The sequence below is a fragment of the Scleropages formosus genome, chromosome 5, assembly GCF_900964775.1.
Source record: "Scleropages formosus chromosome 5, fSclFor1.1, whole genome shotgun sequence".
NCBI classification, from domain to species: Eukaryota; Metazoa; Chordata; class Actinopteri; order Osteoglossiformes; family Osteoglossidae; genus Scleropages; species Scleropages formosus.
In genome coordinates, this window is record NC_041810.1 from 9690903 (window position 1) to 9701417 (window position 10515).

Here is a 10515-nt window from a genome sequence, read left to right on the forward strand (position 1 = left end):
AGTGTATCTAGCAGTGTAAGTCACCATGGTGAATAAGGTGTGTGGGCTCATAACACTACATAGAGTTCATTGGAAGTTGCTTTGGAGAAAAGCATCTGCTAAGTAAATGAATGATAATGACCAGCAAATGCATATGCTGTACATCATTCAGGTGGGATAGTGGCTAGAAATTTTGCCCTGAAATGGAATAACCTGGGTCCTGATGCTGTGGTGCTCTTCTTCATAAGTCGGGGATCCTTATTGCTTTGTGTCTAAATGGTGTGTTACCCTGTGGTGTGCAGCAGTAATGTATGCCGAATCTGGGGAAAAATGAGTGATAGCGGAGCTCGGTGAGGTGGCAGCGGTTGGCAGAATATTCGAGAAAGAACCAAGAAATGATGAAGTTGTTCCTTTACAACTGTATTTACATTAGATTTGCTTACCATTTATTTATTTATCTCACACTTTTCTACAAAGCAGCTTAGTGTAACTTGCACTGATTTACCTGTTTTCTGTATGTGGGTAAGTGTTTCTCTATTGGTTCAGGGTAGGTACCTTGATGAAGGATACTACAGCCCTGTTCATGATTTTATGACGTCAGCTGAGGTTTCATGTGGTTCTTTCGTGAACTGAGCAGTCTTCAGCAATATGTTGGTGACATCTGCTCTATAGATAACTGTCACAAGCGCAGGTGCGCCGACGAGATGATCGTAAACAGGTTACAGTTTCAGTAGCATTTACGAAACTGTTTAGTATGAAATCTATCAATGATTAAAATCAGCAAAATATTTGCAATACTGGAAACACAATGTGATGTAATTTTGCGAGCCAGCTGATCATTGTGTGCAACATTGCTGTAATTATCCAAATTGTCAGTTTGTCTAGCTGTGTAAAAAAAAGCAGAATGTGGGCCAGAACTCATGTAATTGGACAGAGGCCAGTGTGTTAGGCATGATTTTCCCAGCCTCGACCTCCCTGAGCAGCATGTTGTCTGCAGACCCACACACAGTGCTGCTTGAAAGTATGTGAACCCCTTGTGTCTCGTAGTTTTACCATAAAAATCATCATTTTATCACTTTTTCTCATGTGACATAATAGGTGTGTAATTACTAATTTCATGTATTGCCTTAGAGGAAATCACGTATGTAGTAAATACATGGAAGTAGTGCAGGGACTGAAAAAAGTGAACCCCAAGTTGCACTGGAGAAACCAAACTGGTAAGTAGAATCAGGTGTGTAAATCAAAACCATTTATTCACTTGATAAGTTTAAAAGAAAGATTTGAAAGTTAATTTTATAAGAATAATGATCATCCCTATAGGGTTCATGTACTTTCAGGCAGCACTGTATTAACAGGAGTGACTGTAACACATTCCAGTTTCATATCCATTATCATACATAGTAGAGCCGGAGAGTAAAGGACCTCTGTCAACTGGTGATCGTTCCCTGCCGATCCATGAACCTCGTTTGAACTGAGCAGCATTCGGAAGCCTGGGGGTCGGCCTTCATTACCCACCGCTGTGAGCCTTATTCCTTCTACCTGCCAAGATGTTTCCGTCCTTCCTCCTTCCACTGATGTCCAGCTGCCGCATATATCACCTCCAAGGCTGAGGGCAAGGAAGCCGTAGCATGTTTCTTGCACCCCAGTGCTGCTCCATCTCCAATCATCTGACCGTCCCTCGCAGATGGGGCCTGGCATCCAAACGGACATCACGCGTGCGGTGGAATAAAGTTCAGCCGTTGGCTGCTGGACGCCTCCTGCCTTCAAGAAGTCACAAACCGCCTCTTTTTTGTAACACATTTCAGGCCAGAACTCCTGTTAGTGCAGTGAATTTACTCTTCTACATTTACATGACCCTGTTTATGAGCATGGCAATGGTGCACCATGGAGCTTATAACTACTATAACTGCTCTGCTCACAACCCTCGTTTGTTTTTAAGTGATCTTTAACATCGGCTGAACTGTAAGTCACAACAGAGAAAAAGCATTTACTGGATGAAAAGTCGTTACATTAAAATATGCATGCGGCGGTGTTATTTACACTGAATGCATTTGGGTTTTTCTCCCAGGTTGACAGCAGGTTTACAGCCACAGGCGTGCTGAATGAAGCATGAAATTCACCATTTGCTTTAAAAAGTTCCTCCATCTTTTCATTGCAGGAGTTTAAAAAAAAAAAAAAAAAAAACCCAGGACATTAGTTAAAGCTCTGTTCTGGTTATTGGGTTGGAAACACACACACACACATTTTCTGAACCGCTTGTCCCATACGGGGTCGCGGGAAACCAGAGCCTACCCGGCAACACAGGGCGTAAGGCCGGAGGGGGAGGGGACACACCCAGGACGGGACGCCAGTCCGTCGCAAGGCACCCCAAGCGGGACTCAAACCCCAGACCCACCGGAGAGCAGGACCCGGTCCACCCCGCTGTGCCACGGCACCCACCTATGGGTTGGAAACAAATGACACAAATGAACCAGGGATTATGGAGAAAAAAAGTGAAACCCGCATTTTTTCTGCCTGAGCTACACGTTAAAACTGACAGAATGTCTGAACTCAGACCTTGGTGTTTATGTCCAGAACTGGAGATGTTTTACCATGATCCAAGTGGTAGAAGAAGCCGTTAATTTACACAACTCTGTCAAGCCGTGGAAATAATTATATAATGATGGTCTGTTTGGGAGAACAGCTTTTTCATGTCAGTACGCAGAGAATTAAGTGTTTCCGGGCCTTTTATTCCCAAATCACGAATTAGACTATTTTCTTAAGTAGCATAAAATAATTGAATATTTTTGTTTACAGGCATTGGCAAATTTACTAAACACGTAATTCAACGCATCTTTCGTGCCAGTTGATTGCAGACATGCTGCCGACCATGAGTCTACACAAGTCTTCAGTTTTACGTTAAATGTGATCTTTCTTGTATCTTTAATTTTTTTTCAAACAATTTTATATTTTATGTTTTTTAGTTGCGCTTGGGGGGGGTGTGGTGGTACGATGGTGCAGCGGGTTTAGCCGGGTCTCGCTCTCTGGTGGGTCTGGGGTTCGAGTCCTGCTTGGGGTGCCTCGTGATGGACTGACATCCCGTCCGGGGTGTATCCCCTCCCCCTCCAGCCTTACGCCCCGTGTTGCCGGGTTAGACTCCGGTTCACCGCGACCCCGCTCGGGACAAGCGGTTTCAGCCGGTGTGTGTAGTTGCCCTTAATTTTTCCTGAAACATTTAAGAAGAGCTGTTTGCCTATTCCTCCGTGTGGCAGGCACCCCGTCGGAAAGCATGAACCGCATGAGTCCTGCTGTGGGCCGAAATCACATAATTGTGTTACAATTTATGCGCAAACATCACTGCAGACATTCTTATTTCAAAAGTCTCAGTACTACATGTGGAGCAGTTTGCTTTCATTCATTTTTTCCAACTGTTGTTAATTTATTGATAGGCTCAAAGCTGATAACCTGTTCCAGGTCCAGTCCCCAGGAGAGAGCTTGCTGGTGAATTCTGAAGTAAATTAAATTAAACCTGCGTGAATAAACATTGCACTCAATAAAGAAGTGCTCTGAGTAAAGTTGTTGACTTTGTTATAAAATAATAATCCTAAAGCATTCTGGCAATAAATACACATACTGTTGTTCAAATATTTCGGTCATTTGTTTGTGATGCACTGCTATTCACAACGTGAACAAAGCACCAAGTCAAGCCATAGTTACATATTAAAATTTATGAATTTTTGTTTTGTTTTCACTGAAATGCACAGCCTGGGTCTTAAAAACAGAATCATTTATTTATTTATTTATTCATTCGTTTATTGATTCATTTTTTTTTAAGTGTTAATCACAAGTGATTATGCATGCTTATAATGTTTATAGATACACTGAGATATGTTAAATATTTGAGGTTCCTTTTCCCTTGCCGGTTTTCTATAGTTTTATGGCCCTGTAAATATTTGTCGTGTGTAATTGTGCCGCTTGTGCCCCAGGTAATGGGATTCCTGCTCTTGTGTTTCCATCAGGATGAGTTTGAGATATATGCGGCAGGCAAACAAAGGTGCACTTCTTCTAATGATCTGCGTTATTGGCCTGTGGGAGAGGTCTGCAGCAGCAGAAGACCACAGAGGTGAGCCATGAAACCGCTTACTTTTCGCTCTATTAATTGGGTTACTGACCTTTGGCAGACTTTGCTCCTTTGCGCTGCAGTGCTGGAACTTGCAAATGTTAACCTAAACTCGGTACAGGCTGTTAAAAACCTACTCCCGCTCCCCCCCGGTGTGAATTAATACTATGGTAATAAAGCATAATAAGCAACTTATTTTTTGGCTTTGTCAGTAGTGTTATGCACAATTTCATATTAATGCTGTAATATATTATGAAAGAGGGGTGCGGTGGCGCAGCGGCGCAGCGGGCTTGACCTCTGCCTGCTTTCTGGTGGGTCCGGGGTTCGAGTCCTGCTCGGGGTGCCTTGTGATGGACTGGCGTCCCGTCCGGGGTGTGTCCCCTCCCCCTTCAGCCTTGCGCCCTGTGTTGCCGGGTTAGGCTCTGGTCCGCCGCGACCCTGCTCAGGACAAGCGGCTGCGGTCAGTCAATATCTATTGTGAAATTAAGGTGAAGTACCTTGTCGAAAGGTATTGAGTGAAATGAGGGAATTGATCAAGGTTCTGAATACATTTACAAGGCACTGTCCATGTGAATATTGAAAATGAAGGCTGAAAAATGTACTGGTCGTGGGAGAAGGTTTGGTGGTCAACATTCCGGTAGCTTCTAGCAGCCGGTGTCCATGCATCCCTCAGCGAGTCCTTTCTCGGATCAGTTTATCTGTCAGCTGCATAAATTCGGAGCTTCAAAACGCTTTCCTGCCTTTGCTGCCACTCCAGCAAGCGCGGTACATTGTGTCAACGAGTGACAACAGTTTCAAACAATACAGTGTTTACTGTGAACCTTAAATATGCTAAAAAAATTTGATTGCGCTTATTGGTGTTGCTATTTAGAGAAGCAGCTTAACAAAACAAATTGACATGCTTTTCAGTGCAAAAATAGCTGATTTACAAAAGTAATTCAAAGCAGCTCTTTGCGTTAACTGCCAAAATACACAATATTCTTGTCTTTCAACATCATATCCTTACTTTTGTGCGAAATTGTGACAGATTATCTAAAATGCCACTTATATATCAGGCATAAAATCGAAATTATCTTATTTAATCGCGTCTACTTTTTTCTGTAAAAATTACTTAGGGCACACCAAGAAAGACAATAATTATATATAAATAATAAAACACATATAATTTAGTAATAATTCAGATGAAATATGTGTTACCTAATAATGTTGCTTTCACAAACTGTCCCAGGAGGGCGATTTTTAGCCAAATTTTTCTGTACACCATAGAGATTTTATTTTTTATTACAATATGCAGTGCGTTATAATAGAAAATGCTGTAACTGAAACGTTTATATGGCTTATCCTCACAGAATCCCTGATGAAGTAAAAGCGCCTTAACTAAATAACCAGGGTTAAGTAGGAACTAGAGCAGTTATAGAAGCCTCCCGACGAATGGCTGTCGGCTTTAGGTTTTACGGGCTCCGAATCTTAGCCAGTCTGGCGGCCGCGAGGTTTTTCGGTTGCGGATGTGTGTGATGACGGTGCGGCGTGTGTCATTTCAGAGTCACACGCGGAGCCCTAACTCTACCGCTGACCTTCCCCTCCCAGCCCTGTCCTCTGGCAGGCGACTAACACACGAGGAATGACCTTCATCCTCCTGTGGCACAAACCTCAGCCAAGAAGAGACGGTGACTTACAATGTCAATTAAGCTGCTCGAAATCACAGAGCGGGGACATTTTTGCAGAGGGGAAAAGCTCTTTCATTTCTGTCACGTGCGAAGAGGCCGAGCGAGGGTCTGTTTCTGTCCCCCGCGGCTCCTGGGCGCTCAGGCAGACCGTCCCAGGCCATTGTTTGGATTGGGCGTGACAAGACGGCGGTTGCGGTTGTCACACTGTAAGCGAGAACTCGGGCACCTGTGTGGCCGTCACCTGTCAGCGCCGTCAATCAAGGCGGCTAACAAGGCTACAGATGAGGTGGCAGGTTGAGTCGGGCTGTCCGCAAACTGAGCGCTCTGTAAAGCTCTTAAAATCATTTCTTTACTTTCTGCAGCAGCTCATATAAACATAACCAAACAGCCAAATAGCACTGCAGCGTGAAGCTGCGTTCCGCACGGCACCGGCTAAATATATAATACGCGGTATTTGCATAGACTGGGAAAGAAAGGGAAAAGAAATTTTCAGAGTTTTGTGCCAAATGCAAATCGACAATGTAGTTAAAGTAAATATACAAGATATAAAATTTGATTCAAAGAGCCTTTCTGTGCTTTCAGAGAAGCTTCAACCATCCAGACTGACATTGTACCCAATTGCGGTCCATTGCAGGCAGGGTTCTACTATAACACTGGGGTTGGACCCAGGACCAGCTGAAATCTGCTCGACTGATATTGATATGGGAGCCTGAACTATGAGCACGTTTAAGAGCATTTTTCAAAGTGTGGTACGGTATAGCCATATGTGACAGCGTATGCCAAATGTAACGTGTTCAGAGCCTCTATAAAACTGGATAAACAGCCTAAAATCTGCTTTACTGTTCAGTGACTGACTGCCAAAAAAGTTTAAAATGTACAGTACTGTGCAGAAGTCTTAGGTGCTTAGATGTTTCACAAAAATATTTGTTTTAGACGGTTATTTAATGTCTTCTGCCTTAGTGTCAATGGGAAAGAGCATATTTTAGATTTCCAAGCGTTCCTTTTGCAAAAAGTTACAGTATTACAGCAAGGGCTTTGTGTGTCGTTAAAGAAAACAAGTACACACACACAGACACACACTGTCTGAGACCACTTGTCCCAAGTGGGGTCACGGCGAACCAGAGCCTAACCCGGCAACACAGAGCAAAAGACTGGAGGGGGAGGGGACACACCCAGGACGAGACGCCCGTCCATCGCAAGGCACCCCAGGCAGAATTCGAACTCCAGACCCGCTAGAGAGCAGGACCCGGCCAAACCTGCTGCGCCAAGTGGTTGTTGGCGATGGATAGTTACTAAGCTTTGTAGGAAGTGTATTAATTAAGAGCACTATTCTTTAATCATTCTCACTTTCCAGCTTTTTTCCCCAAGCGACTAAAACTTTTGCACAGTACTGTACGTATAGAGACACAGAAATATATTTGTTTTGATGTACCCCCATGCGGGCCGTGCTCTTTCTTTCAAAGGGTGCTGTGACCTGAAGCCTAAGCTTTGGAATGCTAACTCGGCTTCTGAAACAAACACACAATATAACACACCCGAGTTAAAGAGGCCGCGACTGAAGCCTTTATAGAGTGTGCATAAATAAATAAATAAAAGTGCGCAATTTCACAAAAGGACAAAGAGATGCTCTGGGTGCATTTTAATGAGACGCACTTGTCTGTAGTGGTTTGTTGCGAGAGGAGCACTTCCAAGGCAGGTATCACCACTTGCTAATGAGCCGCTCGCCGCTCGAGCGGAAGCCCCCGTCCCAGATGGACGCCGCTCGCAAATGTCACCTTCAATTAAAAGACAACGAAGTGGTTCGCTCTCTGAATGATCCAGACAAGGCGGTTCGAGCTGGAAATTGCTGGGTAATTGGCTAAGACACCAGGGCCAAGCGATGACTCCTGCGCTGCCCACGAAGGCCTTGCGGGATCCGCGTTCACGTGTGTTGCGGCCTTCCCGCCTCCGCAGCGCACCCCGTGCGGACCGGGACCTGCGAGGTCGTCGCTGTTCACCGCTGCTGCAACAAGAACAAGATCGAGGAGCGCTCTCAGACCGTCAAGTGCTCCTGCTTCCCTGGACAAGTGGCCGGGACGACCCGCGCGGCGCCCTCCTGCGTCGATGGTACCGCCCCTCCAACACCTCCGGGCTCCCCATATGACGATAACATAAAACCCTGCTGATGCCTGCGCACGTTGACTAAAGAGACACAAGACTCTATTCGTTTACATTTACATTCATTTACATTTATTCACTTAGCAGATGCTTTTCTCCAAAGCGACTTCCAATGAACTCTATGTAGTGTTACCAGCCCACACACCTTACTCACCGCGGTGACTTACACTGCTAGATACACTACTTACAAGGGGTCACTCATCCATACATCAGTGGAACACACTCTCTGTCACTCACACACTATGGGTGAACCTGGACAGCATGCCTTTGGACTGTGGGAGGAAACCAGAGCACCCAAAGACTTACACTGCTAGATACACTACTTACAATGGGTCACTCATCCATACATCAGTGGAACACACTCTTGCTCTCTGTCACTCACACAATATGGGGGAACCTGAACAGCATGTCTTTGGACTATTCTTCTACAGTAGAAGATGGGGTGTTGTCTGTTCTCTCTGTACATTGTATTTTGCGACTTTTTCCTGATTCATTTGATCTGTTTCTATATCTATTTCTCTGTTTTATTTGGGTTCATTATCTGTGCACCTTCATGACGGATGTGTGTGTTTAATTAAGGTCTGCTCCACTGATGAGTACACCGAAACAGCTGTTTACATCACAGCAGGCAAACGTGACTTCTTTAATTTCATTTAGATAATTTTCCACAAATGCAATATAGTGCCATTGATGAATTATTTTCCATCCTGGAAATTGCAGTGTAATTGCAATGCAGTGCACCGTGCTCCTACCCTAGAGCCATGAAATTATGTGTGACCATTATAATAAGCATAACTGACCTGATGTGCTCTACTGTACCCGGTCAATCCTGCTGCAGTCTCTCCTTCTATGATAAGGCGACTCCAGACTCACAGGGCTTCCGAAATGCAGGACATGGCAAAACTTAGTCCTGATTCTGAGCAGATTTCACCTTCAGCAAAATGTACAGTTCTTACTTATTCATATAATACTGCGATGCAGCTGAGGAGCTCAGACAGTCTGAAAGGCGTGTTGAAGATGCCGAGCAAATGCGAGGCAATGGCACGCATTTAAGAGCTCAGGGTTTGAATGTGAAATGGCTCAAAGAATTTAATTTCATAAAGACAAATAAAAACATGAATTAAAAAAAAAAAAAAAATTGGTGGTTATGGTGACGTCATCCTGATCAGGGAACAACTACATAATGAAATGAACAGACTGAGCGATGAGCACGGCAGAGAGAATGTAAGCAGGCGTTTCCATGTGTGTGATCTGCTGTCTCTGCGTGTCCCCAGCCTCCATTGTGCAGCAGAAGTGGTGGTGTCAGATGGAGCCCTGCCTGGATGGAGAGGAGTGTAAGGTTCTCCCCGACCTCAAAGGCTGGAGCTGTGCCACGGGCAACAAGATTAAGACCACTAAGGTAGGTCCCGAACTGTCCTGAGCAGCCCGCTGCCTGGTTGCCGGGAATGCTGGGAACGATTGGACACAGAGCTTATGTAGAAAGGGCGGTATTTCTTACAGAGGAGCAGTTAGAGCATGTAGTAAAAAGAAAACTGTAATCTAATGCAGAACAGGTTTATGATTAAAATACATAAAGAGCAAAGCTTTATTAATGTTAAAAATATCTGAATGGCTGTAGATGGGGCAGCAGGTAGTGCAGTGGTTAGTGACCCTGCCTTCTACCCAAAGAATACTGCTTCAAGTCACACGTACTGCGATAGTTGGCTCGATCAAGGTACGTACCTTGAGGTGGTGCAATAAAAGTTGCCCTGCTGTATAAATGGGTAACTCGGCGTAAGCTGCCTTTGCAAAGCCCGTCAGTTGATGAGCGTTACCTAAATATTTCTGAAAATAAGGTTTAGGAATGTATTTAGCTAGTTCAGTTAATTTTAGTGGCTTTACCACATTAGCACTTCACCATTCACAGTTAAATGCATTCTTTCAATAAGTAGGTGTGATGGACTTTTGGCGGCTTGTGTTCCACCTGTAAACCCAGCAGTGAATATTGCGTCGCCGACAGGGGCTCTTTGCGGTGACCTCGTCTGACTGCACGCTGCTCTAATAAACCCATTCACTGCATTGTTTATCACACTAATATGAATTTAAGTTCTGTTCTGCTTTATAGATGGAACAAGTGTTGCTGTCCTCGTTAGGCTAATTGTTACTCTGCAAGGCTGGTTTTCCCAAAGGCTAGATATACATATTCATAAGCACAAAGATGCCATGCGCTAAGGCAGATGCCGCTGTACGACATTGTGCCGTATACACGCCATACATACTGGATTTTGTATTCTTCCCTCTCTCGGTGTGAAATAGAGGTTTTTCTCCTTTATTAATATAAAATTCCGTTAAGGTTTCCTCAGATAGAGATCAGCTTTGGTAACCTTGACATAACAAAGTTCTAATTTTTCCGCCTCGCATATCGTATTTGTTGCACTTAATTACCCGTAATGATGTTGAGAATTTTAACACATCTTCAGCTATATATTCTGCCCAAGACCCTCTGGATTTTTCATGGCATTTTATTGCATAAAGTTCATTAAATTAATAGTTCAATTTAATGATCAATTTTTTTGCCCACTGTTTTGGTTTGTTTGTTTGCTTTGTTTATCTTGGCTCATACTTTTTTAATTC

The 10515-nt window shown here is 44.0% G+C and overlaps 1 protein-coding gene across 1 annotated transcript in view; it reads left to right on the top strand.

The window, feature by feature from the left end:
* The window catches only part of LOC114910523 (chemokine-like protein TAFA-2), a 34167-nt gene extending 23903 nt beyond the window's left edge, over positions 1 to 10264 (top strand). Inside the window, exons 2-5 of the mRNA XM_029251952.1 lie at positions 3978 to 4081; positions 7699 to 7851; positions 9177 to 9301; positions 10235 to 10264. Of these exons, the coding sequence (XP_029107785.1) occupies positions 3979 to 4081; positions 7699 to 7851; positions 9177 to 9301; positions 10235 to 10264 (411 nt within the window). The 5' untranslated portion in view covers position 3978. The remainder of the gene's footprint in view (positions 1 to 3977; positions 4082 to 7698; positions 7852 to 9176; positions 9302 to 10234) is intronic.
* The last annotated feature ends 251 nt before the right edge of the window (positions 10265 to 10515 follow it).